This window comes from Tinamus guttatus, unplaced genomic scaffold (assembly GCF_059628265.1).
Source record: "Tinamus guttatus ecotype Peru unplaced genomic scaffold, ASM5962826v1 Tinamus_guttatus_pri_ptg001483l, whole genome shotgun sequence".
NCBI lineage: Eukaryota > Metazoa > Chordata > Aves > Tinamiformes > Tinamidae > Tinamus > Tinamus guttatus.
In genome coordinates, this window is record NW_028290017.1 from 19,696 (window position 1) to 39,550 (window position 19,855).

General features: G+C 63.2%; 1 protein-coding gene across 1 annotated transcript in view; it reads right to left on the reverse strand.

Annotated features, from left to right (window-relative positions):
- The window catches only part of LOC148590308 (phosphoribosylformylglycinamidine synthase-like), a gene marked incomplete at both ends in the record, with an annotated part of 35,710 nt that extends 16,291 nt beyond the window's left edge, over positions 1–19,419 (reverse strand). The window contains 10 exon segments of the mRNA XM_088539203.1: positions 133–167; positions 170–253; positions 256–317; positions 3,084–3,144; positions 5,862–6,018; positions 8,470–8,543; positions 9,333–9,461; positions 16,374–16,505; positions 19,290–19,389; positions 19,391–19,419. Of these exon segments, the coding sequence (XP_088395329.1) occupies positions 133–167; positions 170–253; positions 256–317; positions 3,084–3,144; positions 5,862–6,018; positions 8,470–8,543; positions 9,333–9,461; positions 16,374–16,505; positions 19,290–19,389; positions 19,391–19,419 (863 nt within the window).
- Between the last annotated feature and the right edge of the window lie 436 nt (positions 19,420–19,855).

Sequence of the window (19,855 nt, forward strand, 5' to 3'; positions counted from 1 at the left end):
AGTCCCCCCATGTCCCTCCATGTCCCCATATCCCCCATGTCCCCATGTCCCCCTATATCCCCCCATGTCCCCCCATGTCCCCACATCCCCCACGTCCCCCCCATGTCCCCCATGTCCCCCCTTGTCCCCTACCCTCCCGTCGCCGGTGACTGGTCCCACGACGCAGAGGGACATCGCTCGCGCCGGGCCAGGCGCCGCAGCGGGGACAGCCGGGCCGGGGCCACCAGCAGCGCGTTGGACTCCTGGTACTCGGCCCCCAGATCTCCAGGAGGCTCAGGGTGGGGTCACCCAGCTGGGGGGGGCGGCACCCATGGGTGCTCCGGTGAGGGAGGGCACCCAAGGGTGCCCCCAATAACGGGGACATCATCTATGGGTGCTCCCATGATGGGGACATCATCTATGGGGACATCATCTATGGGGGCTCCACTGGGGGGTCAGCACCCATGGGGACATCATCTATGGGGGCTCCATTGGGGTGACAGCACCCATGGGTGCTCCGGTGAGGGGAGGGCACCAAGGGTGCCCCGTTGCGGGGACAGCACCCAAGGGTTGCCCCCAATAACGGGGACATCATCCATGGGGGTTCCATTGGGATGAGAGCACCCATGGGTGCCCCAATGATGGGGTCATCATCCATTGGGTTGACAGCACCCATGGGTGCTCCGGTGAGGGGAGGGCACCCAAGGGTGCCCCCAATAACGGGGACATCATCCATGGGGTTCCATTGGGATGAGAGCACCCATGGGTGCCCCAATGATGGGTCATCATCCATTGGGTTGACAGCACCCATGGGTGCTCCGGTGAGGGGAGGGCACCCAAGGGTGTCCCAGTGATGGGGACATCATCTATGGGGGCTCCATTGGGGGGTCAGCACCCATGGGGGATCCAATGAAGGGGCAGCACCCATGGGTGCCCTGGTGAGGGGAGGGCACCCAAGGGTGCCCCCGTGATGGGGACATCATCTATGGGTGCCCCAGTGATGGTGACATCATCTATGGGGGCTCCATTGGGGGACAGCACCCATGGTGCCCCCATGATGGGGACATCATCTATGGGTGCCCCAGTGATGGGGACATCATCTATGGGGGCTCTATTGGGGGATCAGCACCCATGGGGGATCCAATGAAGGGGCAGCACCCATGGGTGCCCTGGTGAGGGGAGGGCACCCAAGGGTGCCCCCAATAACGGGGACATCATCTATGGGTGCCCCAGTGATGGGGGCATCATCTATGGGGACATCATCTATGGGGGCTCCATTGGGAGGTCAGCACCCATGGGTGCTCTGGTGAGGGGAGGGCACCCAAGGGTGCCCCCAATAACCGGGGACATCATCCATGGGGGCTCCATTGGGGGGTCAGCACCCATGGGTGCTCCGGTGAGGGGAGGGCACCCAAGGGTGCCCCCAATAATGGGGACATCATCTATGGGTGCTCCCATGATGGGGACATCATCTATGGGGACATCATCTATGGGGGCTCCACTGGGGGGTCAGCACCCATGGGGACATCATCTATGGGGGCTCCATTGGGGTGAGAGCACCCATGGGTGCTCCGGTGAGGGGAGGGCACCCAGGGTGCCCCCAATAACAGGGACATCATCTATGGGGGCTCCATTGGGGGGTCAGCACCCATGGGGGATCCAGTGCTGGGGACATCATCTGATGGGTGTCCCGATGAGGGGATGGCACCCAAGGGTGCCCCCAATACGGGGACATCATCTATGGGTGCCCAGTGATGGGGACATCATCTATGGGGACATCATCTATGGGGGCTCCACTGGGGGGTCAGCACCCATGGGGACATCATCTATGGGGGCTCCATTGGGGTGACAGCACCCATGGGTGCTCCGGTGAGGGGAGGGCACCCAAGGGTGCCCCATTGCGGGGACAGCACCCAAGGGTGCCCCCATAATGGGGACATCATCTATGGGGGCTCCACTGGGGGTCAGCACCCATGGGGACATCATCCATGGGGGCTCCATTGGGGGGTCAGCACCCATGGGTGCTCCGGTGAGGGGAGGGCACCCAAGGGTGCCCCCAATAACGGGACATCATCCATGGGGGCTCCATTGGGATGAGAGCACCCATGGGTGCCCCAATGATGGGGTCATCATCCATTGGGTTGACAGCCACCCATGGGTGCTCCGGTGAGGGGAGGGCACCAAGGGTGTCCCAGTGATGGGGACATCATCTATGGGGGCTCCATTGGGGGTCAGCACCCATGGGGATCCAATGAAGGGGCAGCACCCATGGGTGCCCTGGTGAGGGGAGGGCACCCAAGGGTGTCCCCGTGATGGGGACATCGTCTATGGGTGCCCCAGTGATGCGGACATCATCTATGGGGACATCATCTATGGGTGTCCCGAAGAGGGGAGGGCACCCAAGGGTGCCCCATTGGGGGGACAGCACCCAAGGGTGCCCCAATAACGGGGACATCATCCATGAGGCTCCATTGGATGAGAGCACCCATGGGTGCCCCAATGATGGGGTCATCATCCATTGGGTTGACAGCACCCATGGGTGCTCCGGTGAGGGGAGGGCACCCAAGGGTGTCCCGGTGATGGGGACATCATCTATGGGGGCATTATCTATGGGGCTCCACTGGGGGGTCAGCACCCATGGGGACATCATCTATGGGGGCTCCATTGGGGGGTGAGCACCCATGGGGGATCCAATAAGGGGGCAGCACCCATGGGTGCCCCAATGATGGGACATCACCCAAGGGTGCCCCAGTGATGGGGACATCACCCATGGGGATCTAATGAGGGAGACAGCACCCATGGGGCTCCATGGGGCAGTGGGTCACAGCACCCAAGGGTGCTCCAAGGTCAAGGGCCATCTGGAGTCAAGGGGACTCATGGGTGCTCAAGGACACCCAAGGGTGCTCCAAGGTCAAGGGGTCACCTTGGGTCAAGGGCACCCAAGGGTGCTCCAAGGTCAAGGGGCCACCTTGGGTCAAGGGCACCCAAGGGTGCTCCATGGCCAAGGGGGCATCTGGAGTCAAGGGGACTCATGGGTGCTCAAGGGCACCCAAGGGTGCTCCAAGGTCAAGGGGCCACCCGGGGGCACCCATGGGTGCCGGTACCTGAAGCGGCTGGCGTAGATGACGGCCCCGGCCGGCTCGCTGATCTCCTTCAGGACGTTGCCTGGGGACACGGGGACATTGGGGACACCGTGGGGACACCCCATATCGCCACCCCCTCCCATTGACCAGGTCCCTTGGGTGTCCCCCCCCCCCCCCGGATGTCCCCATGGGTGTCCTAATGTCCTCTTGGTGGCCCCATGCCCTCTTGGTGGCACCACGTCCTCTTGGTGGCCCCATGGGTGTCCCCATGTCCCCAATATCCCCAATATTCCTCCAGGGCCCCTGGGTGTCCCATGTCCCCAGTGTCCCCAGTGTCCCCCATCTCCCCTGTGTCCCCCATGTCCCCGATGTCCCCATTGTCCCCACTGTTGCCACCAGCGCCCTGGTCCTGGATGCTGCACATGGGGTTGGCCTCATCCTTGGTGTCCCCCATGTCCCATGTCCCCAATACCTCCAATGTCCCCAATGTCCCTGAACTCCCCAATGACTCCAATGTCCACAGTGTCCCCGATGTCCCCCATGTCCCCGATGTCCCCAATACCCCCAATGACCCCAATGTCCCCGATGACCTCAATGACCCCAGTGTCTCCGATGTCCCCCATGTCCCCAATGACCCCAATGTCCCTGATGACCCCAATATCCCCAATGACCCCCATGTCCCTAATGTCCCCAATGACCCCCAATGACCCCCATGTCCCCAATGCCCCCGATGTCCCCAATGATCCCAATACCCCCAATGACCCCAATGACCCCCATGTCCCCAATGCCCCCGATGTCCCCAATGATCCCAATACCCCAATGACCCCAATGACCCTCATGTCCCCCATGTCCCCATTGTCCCAATGTCCCCACCGTTGCCGCCGGCGCCCTGGTCCTGGATGCTGCTCACGGGGTTGGCCTCATCCTTGGTGTCCCCCATGTCCCATGTCCCCAATACCTCCAATGTCCCCAATGTCCCTGAACTCCCCAATGACTCCAATGTCCGCAATGCCCCAATGTCCCCCATGTCCCCGATGTCCCCAATACCCCCAATGACCCCAATGTCCCCATGTCCCCGATGACCTCAATGACCCCAATGTCTCCGATGTCCCCATGTCCCCAGTGTCCCCAATGTCCCTGATGACCCCCATGTCCCCAATGACCCCAATGACCCCAATGTCCCTGATGTCCCCAATACCCCCAATGACCCCCATGTCCCTAATGTCCCCAATGATCCCCAATGACCCCAATGACCCCCATGTCCCCAATGCCCCCAATGATCCCAATACCCCCAATGACCCCCATGTCCCCATTGTCCCCATGTCCCCACCGTTGCCGCCGGCGCCCTGGTCGTGGATGCTGCTCACGGGGTTGGCCTCATCCTTGGTGTCCCCCATGTCCCATGTCCCCAATACCCCCAATGTCCCTGATGACTCCCATGTCCCCATTGTCCCCAATATCCCCAATGTCCCCAATATCCCCAATGTCCCCATTGTCCCCATTGTCCCTAATATCCCCAATACCCCCAATGTCCCCAATGTCCCCAATGTCCCCATTGTTCCCATTGTCCCCAATATCCCCAATGTCCCCAATGTCCCCATTGTCCCCAATGTCCCCAATGCCCCCAGTGATCCCAATACCCCCAATGACCCCAATGACCCCCATGTCCCCCATGTCCCCATGTCCCCACCGTTGCCGCTGGCGCCCTGGTCCTGGATGCTGCTCACGGGGTTGGCCTCATCCTTGGTGTCCCCCATGTCCCATGTCCCCAATACCCCCCATGTCCCTAATGCCCCCAATGACCCCAATGCCCCCGATGTCCCCAATGACCCCCATGTCCCCAATGCCCCCAATGCCCCCAATGTCCCCAATGTCCCCAATGTCCCCATTGTCCCCAATGACCCCCATGTCCCCAATGCCCCCAATGTCCCCATTGTCCCCAATGACCCCAATGCCCCCAATGCCCCCATTGTCCCCAATGTCCCCATTGTCCCCAATGTCCCCATTGTCCCCATTGTCCCCACTGTTGCCACCGGCGCCCTGGTCGTGGATGCTGCTCACGGGGTTGGCCTCATCCTTGGTGTCCCCCATGTCCCATGTCCCCAATACTCCCCATGTCCCTAATGCCCCCAATGACCCCAATGCCCCCCATGTCCCCAATGACCCCCATGTCCCCAATGCCCCCAATGCCCCCAATGTCCCCAATGACCCCAATGTCCCCATTGTCCCCAATATCCCCAATACCCCCAATGTCCCCATTGTCCCCAATGCCCCCAATGTCCCCAATGTCCCCAATGTCCCCATTGTCCCCAATATCCCCAATGTCCCCATTGTCCCCAATGCCCCCAATGTCCCCAATGCCCCCAATGTCCCCATTGTCCCCAATGACCCCAATGCCCCCAATGTCCCCATTGTCCCCATTGTCCCCAATGTCCCCAATGTCCCCATGTCCCCACCGTTGCCGCCGGCGCCCTGGTCCTGGATGCTGCTCACGGGGTTGGCCTCATCCTTGGTGTCCCCCATGTCCCATGTCCCCAATACCCCCCATGTCCCTAATGCCCCCAATGACCCCAATGCCCCCGATGTCCCCAATGACCCCCATGTCCCCAATGTCCCCAATGTCCCCAATGACCCCAATGCCCCCGATGTCCCCAATGACCCCCATGTCCCCAATGCCCCCAATGTCCCCAATGTCCCCAATGACCCCAATGCCCCTGATGTCCCCAATGACCCCAATGTCCCCGATGACCCCCATGTCCCCATTGTCCCCATTGTCCCCAATGTCCCCTATGTCCCCACCGTTGCCGCCGGCGCCCTGGTCGTGGATGCTGCTCACGGGGTTGGTGGCCCCGCTCTCCACGCAGCCCCTCAGCACCCGGTTCAGCTTCTGCTCCATCTCGGGGTCCCCCCGTTGAACGGCCCCCAGGTCCCGCTCGGCCTCGTTGTCCCCTTGAACCTGGGGACATGGGGACAGCGTGGGGACAAGGGACAGCGTGGGGACATGGGGACATGGAGGGGACATGGGGACATGGGACAGTGTGGGGACATGGGGACACTGTGGGGACATGGGGAGATTGAGGGGCCTCCAGGTCCCGCTCGGCCTCGTTGTCCCCTTGAACCTGGGGACAAGGGACAGTGTGGGGACATGGGACAGCGTGGGGACATGGGGACATGGGACAATATGGAGACATGGGACAATATGGGGACATGGGGACAGTGTGGGGACATGGGGACACTGTGGGAACATGGGGACATGGGACAATATGGGGACATGGGGACATGGGACAGCGTGGGGACATGGGGACATTGAGGGGACATCAGGACATGGGGACAGCGTGGGGACATGGGACAGCGTGGGGACATGGGGACATGGGACAATATGGGGACATGGAGACAGTGTGGGGACATGGGGACATAGGACAATATGGGGACATGGGGACACTGTGGGGACATGGGGACATTGAGCGGCCCCCATGTCCCGCTCGGCCTCGTTGTCCCCTTGAACCTGGGGACAAGGGACAGTGTGGGGACATGGGGACACTGTGGGGACATGGGGAGATTGAGGGGCCTCCAGGTCCCGCTCGGCTTCGTTGTCCCCTTGAACCTGGGGACAAGGGACAGTGTGGGGACATGGGACAGCGTGGGGACATGGGGACATTGAGGGGACATCAGGACACGGGGACATGGGGACATGGGGACAGCGTGGGGACATGGGGACAGTGTGGGGACAGTGTGGGGACATGGGGACAGCGTGGGGACATGGGGACATGGGACAATATGGGGACATGGGGACAGTGTGGGGACATGGGGGCACTATGGGGACATGGGGACAGTGTGGGGACATGGGGACAGCGCGGGGACATGGGGGCACTGAGGGGACATGGGGACATGGGACAGTGTGGGGACATGGGGACACTGTGGGGACATGGGGACATTGAGGGGCCTCCAGGTCCCGCTCGGCCTCGTTGTCCCCTTGCACCTGGGGACAAGGGACAGTGTGGGGACATGGGGACAGTGTGGGGACATGGGGACACTGTGGGGACATGGGGACATTGAGGGGCCCCCAGGTCCCGCTTGGCCTCGTTGTCCCCTTGAACCTGGGGACATGGGGACAGCGTGGGGACATGGGGACAGCGTGGGGACATGGGACAATGTGGGGACATGGGGACAGTGTGGGGACATGGGGACATGGGACAATATGGGGACATGGGACAGCGTGAGGACATGGGGACAGCGTGGGGACATGGGAACAGTGTGGGGACATGGGGACATGGGACAATATGGGGACATGGGGACACTGTGGGGACATGGGACAGTGTGGGGACATGGGACAATATGGGGACATGGGGACATGGGACAGCGTGGGGACTTGGGGACACTGTGGGGACATGGGGACATGGGACAGTGTGGGGACATGGGGACACTGTGGGGACATGGGGACATGGGACAATATGGGGACATGGGGACATGGGACAGCGTGGGGACATGGGGACAGCGTGGGGACATCAGGACATGGGACAATATGGGGACATGGGGACAGTGTGGGGACATGGGGACAGTGTGGGGACATGGGGGCACTGAGGGGACATGGGACAATATGGGGACATGGGACAGCGTGGGGACATGGGGACACTGTGGGGACATGGGGACATGGGACAATATGGGGACATGGGGACATGGGACAGCGTGGGGACATGGGGACAGTGTGGGGACATCAGGACATGGGGACATGGGGACAGTGTGGGGACATGGGGACATAGAGGGGCCCCCAGGTCCCGCTCGGCCTCGTTGTCCCCTTGCACCTGGGGACATGGAGACAGCGTGGGGACATGGGGACAGCGTGGGGACATGGGACAATGTGGGGACATGGGACAGTGTGGGGACATGGGGACATGAGGACAGCATGGGGACATGGGGACAGTGTGGGGACATGGGGGCATTGAGGGGCCTCCAGGTCCCGCTCGGCCTCGTTGTCCCCTTGAACCTGGGGACAAGGGACAGTGTGGGGACATGGGACAGCGTGGGGACATGGGGACATTGAGGGGACATGGGGACATGGGACAATATGGGGACATGGGGACACTGTGGGGACATGGGACAGTGTGGGGACATGGGGACACCGAGGGGACATGGAACAGCATGGGGACATGGGGACAGTGTGGGGACATCAGGACATGGGGACATGGGGACATGGGGACACTGTGGGGACAATGTGGGGACACCGCAGGGTGGGGCGGGGGGGGCAATGCCACCTAATGAGGGGACATTATGGGGACAACAACCCCCCGCCCCAAAATCCCCCCCCAAACAGGGTGAGGGGACAAGGGACAAAGGGACAAGGGACAAAGGGACAAGGGACAAAGTGTCCCCAGGGCACCCAAGGGTGTCACCCCCCCCCCCCATTTACCTGGATGGAGGAGGCGGCGCCCCCCCCCACGCCGATGCGGTAAACGGGACCCCCCAGCTTGACCACCAGCATCCCTGGGGACAATGGGGACAATGGGGACAATGGGGACATTGGGGAGAATGGGGACAATGGGACAATGGGGACAATGGGGGACAATGGGGACAATGGGGACAATGGGGACATTGGGGAGAATGGGGACAATGGGGAGAATGGGGAGAATGGGGAGAATGGGGACAATGGGGACAATGGGGACATGGGGGACAATGGGGACAATGGGGACAATGGGGACAATGGGGGATATTGGGGATATCAGGGACAATGGGGAGAATGGGGAGAATGGGGACATGGGGGATATTGGGGACAATGGGGACATGGATTGGGGGCAATGGGGACAATGGGGACATTGGGGACATGGGGGACATTGGGGACATGGGGGATATTGGGGACAATGGGGACATGGGGGACATGGGGGACAATGGGGGATATTGGGGGCAATGGGGACAATGGGGACATTGGGGACATGGGGGACATTGGGGACATGGGGGGTATTGAGGACAATGGGGACATGGGGGACAATGGGGATATTGGGGACGTTGGGGACATGGGGACAATGGGGACATTGGGGACATTGGGGACAATGGGGACATTGGGGACATGGGGGAATTTGGGGGTAAAAAGGGGGATTTGGGGCATAGAAAAGGGGAATTTGGGGGTAACAAAGGGGAATTTGGGGGTAAAAAAGGGGGATTTTGGGGTAAAAGGGGGTATTTGGGGGTAAAAAAGTGGGATTTGGGGGTAAAATGGGGGGATTTGGGGTTAAAAAAGGGGTATTTGGGGTGTCGCGGGTGTCCCCGTCCCCTCACCCGGCCGCGGTGGCTCCTTGCGCACGTGGCCGTCCTCGATGGCCCCGATGCCACCGCTGAACATGACGGGTTTGAGCCACTCGCGGCGGTGGCCGCCGGGCAGGACCTGCCCGAAGGAGCGCGCGAAGCCTGGGGACGTCCCCAAGTGTCACCAAGGGCCACCAAGGGCCACCAAGGGCCTTGGGGACATCCCCAAGTGGCACCAAGGGGCCACCAAGGGGCCACCAAGGGGCCTGGGGACGTCCCCAAGTGTCACCACGGGGACACCAAGGGCCACGAAGGGGCCACTGAGGGCCTTGGGGACGTCCCCAGGTGTCACCAAGGGGCCACCAAGGGCCACCAAGGGCCTTGGGGACGTCCCCAAGTGTCACCAAGGGCCGCTGAGGGCCACCAAGGGGCCTGGGGACGTCCCCAAGTGTCACCAAGGAGCCACCAAGGGCCACCAAGGGCCTTGGGGACGTCCCCAAGTGTCACCAAGGGGCCACCAAGGGCCACCAAGGGCCCCAATGTCACTGGGGACATCCCCAAGTGTCACCGAGGGCCACCAAGGGGCCTGGGGACATCCCCAAGTGGCACCAAGGGGTCACCAAGGGCCACCGAGGGGCCTGGGGACATCCCCAAGTGGCACCAAGGGGCCACCGAGGGCCACCAAGGGACCTGGGGACGTCCCCAAGTGTCACCAAGGGCCACCAAGGGCCATGGAGACGTCCCCAAGTGTCACCAGGGGCCACCGAGGGCCACCAAGGGGCCACCAAGGGGCCTGGGGACGTCCCCGGGTCACCAAGGGCCACCAAGGGGCCACCAAGGGCCCCAATGTCACTGGGGACGTCCCCAAGTGTCACCAAGGAGCCACCAAGGGCCACCAAGGGCCTTGGGGACGTCCCCAAGTGTCACCAAGGGCCACCAAGGGCCATGGGGACGTCCCCAAGTGTCACCAGGGGCCACCGAGGGCCACCAAGGGGCCACCAAGGGGCCTGGGGACGTCCCCGGGTCACCAAGGGCCACCAAGAGGCCACCAAGGGCCCCAATGTCACTGGGGACGTCCCCAAGTGTCACCAAGGAGCCACCGAGGGCCACCAAGGGGCCTGGGGACATCCCCAAGTGTCACCAAGGGGCCACCGAGGGCCACCAAAGGGCCTGGGGACGTCCCCAAGTGTCACCGAGGGCCACCAAGGGGCCTGGGGACATTCCCAAGTGGCACCAAGGGGCCACCGAGGGCCACCAAGGGGCCACCAAGGGCCTTGGGGACGTCCCCAAGTGTCACCAAGGGCCACCAAGGGCCATGGGGACGTCCCCAAGTGTCACCAGGGGCCACCGAGGGCCACCAAGGGGCCACCAAGGGGCCTGGGGACGTCCCCAAGTGTCACCAAGGGCCACCGAGGGGCCTGGGGACATTCCCAAGTGGCACCAAGGGGCCACCGAGGGCCACCAAGGGCCTTGGGGACATCCCCAAGTGTCACCAGGGGCCACCGAGGGCCTTGGGGACGTCTCCAAGTGGCACCAAGGGGCCACCGAGGGCCACCAAGGGCCTTGGGGACGTCCTCAAGTGTCACCAAGGGCCCTGATGACCCTGGGGACGTCCCCAAGTGGCACCAAGGGGCCACCAAGGGCCACCAAGGGGCCTGGGGACGTCTCCAAGTGGCACCAAGGGGCCACCGAGGGCCACCAAGGGCCTTGGGGACGTCCTCAAGTGTCACCAAGGGCCCTGATGACCCTGGGGACGTCCCCAAGTGGCACCAAGGGGCCACCAAGGGCCACCAAGGGCCTTGGGGACGTCCCCAAGTGGCACCAAGGGGCCACCAAGGGCCACCAAGGGGCCTGGGGACGTCTCCAAGTGGCACCAAGGGGCCACCGAGGGCCACCAAGGGCCTTGGGGACGTCCTCAAGTGTCACCAAGGGCCCTGATGACCCTGGGGACGTCCCCAAGTGTCACCAAGGAGCCACCAAGGGCCACCAAGGGCCTTGGGGACATCCCCAAGTGGCACCAAGGGGCCACCGAGGGCCACCAAGGGGCCTGGGGACATCCCCAAGTGTCACCAAGGGGCCACCGAGGGCCACCAAAGGGCCTGGGGACGTCCCCAAGTGTCACCGAGGGCCACCAAGGGGCCTGGGGACATTCCCAAGTGGCACCAAGGGGCCACCGAGGGCCACCAAGGGCCACCCAGGGCCCTGATGACCCTGGGGACGTCCCCAAGTGGCACCAAGCACCACCAAGGGCCACCAAGGGGCCACCAAGGGGTCACCCAGGGCCCCAATGTCACTGGGGACGTCCCCAAGTGTCACCAAGGGGCCACCAAGGGGCCACCAAGGGGCCTGGGGACGTCCCCAAGTGTCACCAAGGGCCACCGAGGGGCCTGGGGACATTCCCAAGTGGCACCAAGGGGCCACCGAGGGCCACCAAGGGACCTGGGGACGTCCCCAAGTGTCACCAAGGGGCCACCAAGGGCCACCAAGGGCCTTGGGGACGTCCCCAAGTGGCACCAAGGGGCCACCGAGGGCCACCAAGGGCCTTGGGGACGTCCTCAAGTGTCACCAAGGGCCCTGATGACCCTGGGGACGTCCCCAAGTGGCACCAAGGGGCCACCAAGGGCCACCAAGGGCCACCCAGGGCCCTGATGACCCTGGGGACGTCCCCAAGTGGCACCAAGCACCACCGAGGGCCACCAAGGGGCCACCAAGGGGCCTGGGGACGTCCCCAAGTGTCACCAAGGGGCCACCGAGGGGCCACCAGGGGCCACCAAGGGGCCACTAAGGGGCCACCAAGGGGCCACCGAGGGCCCTGGGGACATCCCCAGGTCACCAAGGGACCACCAAGGGCCACCAAGGGGCCACTAAGGGGCCACCAAGGGGCCCTGATGACCCTGGGGACGTCCCCAAGTGTCACCAAGCACCACCGAGGGCCACCAAGGGGCCACCAAGGGGCCTGGGGACGTCCCCGGGTCACCAAGGGCCACCAAGGGGCCACCAAGGGCCCCAATGTCACTGGGGACGTCCCCAAGTGTCACCAAGGGGCCACCAAGGGGCCACCAAGGGGCCTGGGGACGTCCCCAAGTGTCACCAAGGGGCCACCAAGGGGCCACCAAGGGCCCCAATGTCACTGGGGACGTCCCCAAGTGTCACCAAGGGGCCACCAAGGGGCCACCAAGGGGCCTGGGGACGTCCCCGGGTCACCAAGGGCCACCAAGGGGCCACCAAGGGCCCCAATGTCACTGGGGACGTCCCCAAGTGTCACCAAGGGCCACCGAGGGCCACCAAGGGGCCACTAAGGGGCCACCAAGGGCCCTGATGACCCTGGGGACGTCCCCAAGTGGCACCAAGGGCCACCGAGGGGCCACCAAGGGGCCACCAAGGGCCACCAAGGGGTTACCAAGGGCCCCTATGTCACTGGGGACGTCCCCAAGTGGCACCAAGGGCCACCAAGGGCCACCAAGGGGCCACCAAGGGCCCTGATGACCCTGGGGACGTCCCCAAGTGGCACCAAGCACCACCGAGGGCCACCAAGGGGCCACCAAGGGGCCTGGGGACGTCCCCAAGTGGCACCAAGGGGCCACCAAGGGGCCACCAGGGGCCACCAAGGGGCCACCAAGGGGCCACCGAGGGGCCACCGAGGGCCCTGGGGACATCCCCAGGTCACCAAGGGACCACCAAGGGCCACCAAGGGGCCACTAAGGGGCCACCAAGGGCCCTGATGACCCTGGGGACGTCCCCAAGTGGCACCAAGGGCCACCGAGGGCCACCAAGGGGCCACCAAGGGCCTTGGGGACGTCCCCAAGTGTCACCAAGGGCCACCAAGGGCCATGGGGACGTCCCCAAGTGTCACCAGGGGCCACCGAGGGCCACCAAGGGGCCACTAAGGGGCCACCAAGGGCCCTGATGACCCTGGGGACATCCCCAAGTGTCACCAAGGGCCACCAAGGGGCCTGGGGACGTCCCCAAGTGGCACCAAGGGCCACCAAGGGGCCACTGAGGGCCACCCAGGGCCCTGATGACCCTGGGGACGTCCCCAAGTGGCACCAAGCACCACCGAGGGCCACCAAGGGGCCACCAAGGGGCCTGGGGACGTCCCCAAGTGTCACCAAGGGGCCACCGAGGGGCCACCAGGGGCCACCAAGGGGCCACCAAGGGGCCACCGAGGGGCCACCGAGGGCCCTGGGGACATCCCCAGGTCACCAAGGGACCACCAAGGGCCACCAAGGGGCCACTAAGGGGCCACCAAGGGCCCTGATGACCCTGGGGACGTTCCCAAGTGTCACCAAGCGCCACCGAGGGCCACCAAGGGGCCACCAAGGGGCCTGGGGACGTCCCCGGGTCACCAAGGGCCACCAAGGGGCCACCAAGGGCCCCAATGTCACTGGGGACGTCCCCAAGTGTCACCAGGGGCCACCGAGGGCCACCAAGGGCCCCAATGTCACTGGGGACGTCCCCAAGTGTCACCAAGGACCACCGAGGGGCCACCAAGGGGCCACCAAGGGCCTTGGGGACGTCCCCAAGTGGCACCAAGGGCCACCGAGGGCCACCAAGGGGCCACTAAGGGGCCACCAAGGGCCCTGATGACCCTGGGGACGTCCCCAAGTGGCACCAAGGGCCACCAAGGGGCCACTGAGGGGCCACCAAGGGGCCACCGAGGGCCCCAATGTCACTGGGGAGGTCCCCAAGTGTCACCAAGGGACCACCGAGGGCCACCAAGGGGCCTGGGGATGTCCCCAAGTATCACCAAGGGCCACCAAGGGCCACCAAGGGCCCTGATGACACTGGGGACGTCCCCAAGTGTCACCAGGGGCCACCGAGGGCCACCAAGGGGCCACCAAGGGCCTTGGGGACGTCCCCAAGTGTCACCAAGGGGCCACCGAGGGCCCTGGGGACATCCCCGTATCACCCGCGGGACCACCCGCCACCCCCCGGGATGTCCCCCAAGTGTCCCCAACTGTCCCCAGCTGTCCCCAAGTGTCCCAGGCTGTCCCCAGGCTGTTCCTCGGTGTCCCCAACTGTCCCCCAGGAGTCCCCAGCAGTCCCTAGGTGTCCCCAAGTGTCCCCAACTGTCCTCAGGTGTCCCCAGCTGTCCCTGGGTGTCCCTAGGTATCCCCAAGTGTCCCCAGCTGTCCCAGGCTGTCCCCAACTGTCCCCTGGTGTCCCCAGCTGTCCCCAGGAGTCCCCAACTGTCCCCAGGTGTCCCCAACTGTCCCCAGGTGTCCCAGACTGTCCCCAACTGTCCCCAGCTGTCCCCAAGTGTCCCAGGCTGTCCCCCGGTGTCCCCAACTGTCCCCCAGGAGTCCCCAGCAGTCCCCGGGTGTCCCCGGGTGTCCCCAGCTGTCCCCAGGGTCCCTAGGTGTCCCCAGGGGTCCCCAAGTGTCCCCAAGTGTACCCAGCACTCCCCAATTATCTCCAAATGTCCGCAACTGTCCCCAACTGTCCCCAAAGGCCCCAGGTGTCCCCAACTGTCCCAGGCTGTCCCCAATTGTCCCCAATTGTCCCCAACTGTCCCCAGGTGTCCCCAAGGGTCTCACCGGCCACCAGGGGCTCCCCGAACTTGTTCCCGTAGACGCTGGCCCCGATGGCTCCAATTGTCCCCAATTGTCCCCAAGTGTCCCAAACTGTCCCAGACTGTCCCCAAGTGTCCCCAACTGTCCCCAGGTGTCCCCAAGTGTCCCCAACGGTCTCACCGGCCACCAGGGGCTCCCCAAACTTGTTCCCGTAGTCGCTGGCCCCGATGGCCCCAGGAGTCCCCAACTGTCCCCAAGTGTCCCCAACTGTCCCCAACTGTCCCCAAGTGTCCCCAAGGGTCTCACCGGCCACCAGGGGCTCCCCGAACTTGTTCCTGTAGTCGCTGGCCCCGTCGCTGGCCCCGATGGCCCCAGGAGTCCCCAGGTGTCCCCAACTGTCCCCAACTGTCCCAGGCTGTCCCCCAGTGTCCCTGGGTGTCCCCAGGAGTCCCCAAAGGTCCCTGGTGTCCCCAATTGTCCCCAGCTGTCCCCAAGTGTCCCCAATTGTCCCCAATTGTCCCCAAGTGTCCCCAATTGTCCCCATCTGTCCCCATCTGTCCCCAACTGTCCCCAACTGTCCCCAACTGTCCCCAAGGGTCTCACCGGCCACCAGGGGCTCCCCGAACTTGTTCCTGTAGTCGCTGGCCCCGATGTCCCCAGGTATCCCCAGGTGTCCCCAACTGTCCCCAACTGTCCCAGGCTGTCCCCCAGTGTCCCTGGGTGTCCCCAGGAGTCCCCAAAGGTCCCTGGTGTCCCCAATTGTCCCCAACTGTCCCCAACTGTCCCCAATTGTCCCCATCTGTCCCCATCTGTCCCCAACTGTCCCCAAGTGTCCCCAACTGTCCCCAGGTGTCCCCAAGGGTCTCACCGGCCACCAGGGGCTCCCCGAACTTGTTCCCGTAGTCGCGGGCCCCGATGGCTCCAATTGTCCCCAAGTGTCCCCAAGTGTCCCCATCTGTCCCCAACTGTCCCCAACTGTCCCCAAGTGTCCCCAAGTGTCCCCAAGTGTCCCCAAGGGTCTCACCGGCCACCAGGGGCTCCCCGAACTTGTTCCCGTAGACGCGGGCCCCGATGGCTCCAATTGTCCCCAAGTGTCCCCAACTGTCCCCAAGTGTCCCCAAGTGTCCCCAAGGGTCTCACCGGCCACCAGGGGCTCCCCGAACTTGTTCCCGTAGACGCGGGCCCCGATGGCTCCAATTGTCCCCAAGTGTCCCCAAGTGTCCCCAAGTGTCCCCAAGGGTCCCCAATGGTCTCACCGGCCACCAGGGGCTCCCCGAACTTGTTCCCGTAGTCGCTGGCCCCGTCGCTGGCCCCGATGGCCCCAGGTATCCCCAGGAGTCCCCAATTGTCCCCAACTGTCCCCAACTGTCCCCAAGTGTCCCCAAGGGTCCCCAAGGGTCTCACCGGCCACCAGGGGCTCCCCGAACTTGTTCCCGTAGTCGCTGGCCCCGATGGCTCCAATTGTCCCCAATTGTCCCAAACTGTCCCCAAGTGTCCCAAACTGTCCCAGACTGTCCCCAAAATGTCCCCAACTGTCCCCAAGTGTCCCCAAGGGTCTCACCGGCCACCAGGGGCTCCCCGAACTTGTTCCCGTAGTCGCTGGCCCCGTCGCTGGCCCCGATGGCCACGGCCAAGGGGGGGGCGAAGGAGGGGGGGTGGGGCTGCCCCTCCCCCTCCCAGGGCAGCTCGTAGCCTGGGGGGGGGGGGAAGGGGGCGGGGTCAGGATGCCTCGGCCCCGCCCCCCAAACAACCCCCATTTGGGGGGGCATTTGGGGGTCACAAGGGGGGGCCTGGGGGGATTTGGGGGTATCTGGGGGTCTCAGGGGTATTTGGGGTCCCAGGGGGTATTTGGGGGGTCCTGGGGGTATTTGGGGGTCCCAGGGGGTATTTGGGGTTATCTGAGGGTTCCGGGAGTATTTGGGGTGTCCTGGGGGTATTTGGGGGTCCCAGGGGGTATTTGGGGTATCTGGGGGTCCCAGGGGGTATTTGGGGTGCCCTGGGAGTATTTGGGGTGTCCTGGGGGTATTTGGGGGGTCCCAGGGGTTATTTGGGGGTCCCAGGAGTATTCGCGTGTCCTGGGGGTATTTGGGGGGTCCTGGGGGTATTTGGGGGTCCCAGGGGGTATTTGGGGGTATCTGGGGGTCTCAGGGGGTATTTGGGGGCCCAGGGGGTATTTGGGGTGTCCTGGGGGTATTTGGGGGTCCAGGGGGTATTTGGGGGTATCTGGGGGTCCCAGGAGTATTTGGGATGTCCTGGGGGTATTTGGGCTGTTCTGGGGGTATTTGGGGTGTCCTGGGGGTATCTGGGGGGTCCCAGGGGGTATTTGGGGGTATCTGAGGGTCCCGGGAGTATTTGGGGTGTCCAGGGGGTATTTGGGGGGTCCTGGGGGTATTTGGGGGGGTCCCAGGGGTTATTTGGGGGTCCCAGGAGTATTTCGCGTGTCCTGGGGGTATTTGGGGTCCCAGGGGGTATTTGGGGGGTCCTGGGGGTATCTGGGGGTCCCAGGGGGTATTTGGGGGTATCTGAGGGTCCCGGGAGTATTTGGGGTGTCCAGGGGGTCTCGGGGGATCCTGGGGGGATTTGGGGATCCTGGGGGGATCTGGGGGGTCCCAGGGGGATTTGGGGGGTCCCGGGAGTATTTGGGGTGTCCAGGGGGTATTTGGGGGGTCCTGGGGTATTTGGGGGTCCCAGGGGGTATTTGGGGGCCCAGGGGGTCTCGGGGGATCCTGGGGGGATTTGGGGGATCCTGGAGGGGATCTGGGGGGTCCCAGGGGGATTTGGGGTGGTCCCGGGAGTATTTGGGGTGTCCAGGGGTATTTGGGGGGTACCTGGGGGTATTTGGGGGTCCCAGGGGGTATTTGGGGGCCCAGGGGGTCTCGGGGGATCCTGGGGGGATTTGGGGGATCCTGGGGGGATCTGGGAGGGTCCCAGGGGATTTGGGGGGTCCTGGGGGTATTTGGGACTCCCAGGGGGTATTTGGGGGGTCCCAGGGGTATTCGGGAGTATCTCGGATCCCAGGGAGTATTTTGGGGGTCCTGGGGGTATCTGGGGGTATCTGGGAGTATTTGGGGGTCGTAGGGATTATTCGGGGGGTTCTGGGGGATTTGGGGGTCCCAGGGAGTATTTGGGGTGTATTCAGGGGTCTTGGTGGTGTATCAGGTGGTCCCAGGAGTATTTGGGGAGTCCTGGGGGTATTTGGGGGTGCCAGGGGGTATTTTGCGGGTATTTGGGAGTTCCTGGCGGTATTTGGGGGGGTATTCGGGAGTATTCGGGAGGTATTTGGGGGTTCCCAGGGATATTTGGAGGGTATTTGGGGGTACTTGGGGTTCCCAGGGATATTTGGGGGTATTTGGGGGGTATTTAGGGGTATTCATGGGTTCCCAGGGGTATTTGGGGGAGGTATTTCGGAGGTATTTGGGGGGTATCTTGCGGGTATTTGGGGGTATATGGGGTATTTGGGGGGTATCTTGGGGTATTTGAGGGTATTTGGGGTATTTTGGGGGCTATTTGGGGGTATTATGGGTGTTTTCGGGGTATTTGGGGTGTTTGGGGGTATTTGGGGGGTATTTGGGGGTATTTGGGGTATTTGGGGGGCTATTTGGGGGTATTATGGGGTGTTTTTGGGGTATTTTAGGGTGTTTTGGGGTATTTTGGGGTGTTTTTTGGGGTATTTTGGGCTCACCCCGACAGGCGCAGGCTGCCGATGCCGTACCCGGCGGTGCCCGCGATCACCAGGGCCCCCCGTCCCTGCACTGGGGGTATTTGGGGGGTATTTGGGGGGTATTTGGGGGTATTTTGGGGGGTATTTTGGGGTATTTGGGGGTTTTGGGGTTTTTTGGGTAGTATTTTGGGGTGTTTTGGGGGTATTTGAGGTGGGTATTTTGGGTTCTTTTGGGGGGTTTCGGGGGTATTTTGGGGGTATCTTGGCAGTATCTTGGGGATATTTTGGGTGTTTTGGGGGTATTTGAGGGTATTTGGGGGGTATCTGGGGGTATTTGGAGGTATTTTGGGGGTACCTGGGGGTATTAGGGGGTATTTGGGGGGTATTTGGGGGTATTTGGGGGGTATATGGGGGTATTTGGGGGGTATTTGGGAGTATTTGGGGTATTTTTAGGGTGTTTTGGGGTATTTTAGGGTGTTTTGGGGGTATTTTGGGGTGTTTTTGGTGTATTTTGGGGTGTTTTGGCTCACCCGGCAGGCGCAGGTTTCCAAAGCTGTACCCGGCGGTGCCCGCGATCACCAGGGCCCCCCGTCCCTGCACTGGGGGTATTTGGGGGTATTTGGGGGTATTTTGGGGTGTTTTGAGGGTATTTTAGGGTGTTTTTGGGGTATTTTGGGGTATTTTGGGGGTATTAGGGGGCATTTGGGGGTATTTTGGGGGTACTTGGGGGTATTTGGGGGTATTTTAGGGGTATTTTGGGGTGTTTTGAGGGTATTTTGGGGTGTTTTTGGCGTATTTTGGGGTGTTTTGGCTCACCCGGCACACGCAGGTTACCGAAGCTGTACCCGGCGGTGCCCGCGATCACCAGGGCCCCCCGTCCCGTGCTCTGCCCGTCCCGGATGCGGCCGCCGGCCCCCGGTGGTGGCGCCGCTGAAGGGGGACACGGCTGGGGGGGCACCGGGACCCACATATACCCCCCGGACCCACATATACCCCCCGGACCCACATATACCCCCCTGACCCATATATACCCCTCTGACCCATATATACCCCCACAGACCCTTATATACCCCTCTGACCCACATATATCCCCTCTGACCCACATACACCCACCCTGGACCCATATATACCCCCCTGGACCCATATATACCCCCCCCGGACCCATATATACTCCTCCAACCCATATATACCCCCTGGACCCATATATACCCCCTGGACCCACATATACCCCCCCAGACCCACATATACCCCCCCAGACCCTTATATACCCCTCTGACCCACATATATCCCCTCTGACCCACATATACCCACCCTGGACCCATATATACCCCCCCGGACCCATATATACTCCTCCAACCCATATATACCCGCTAGACCCATAT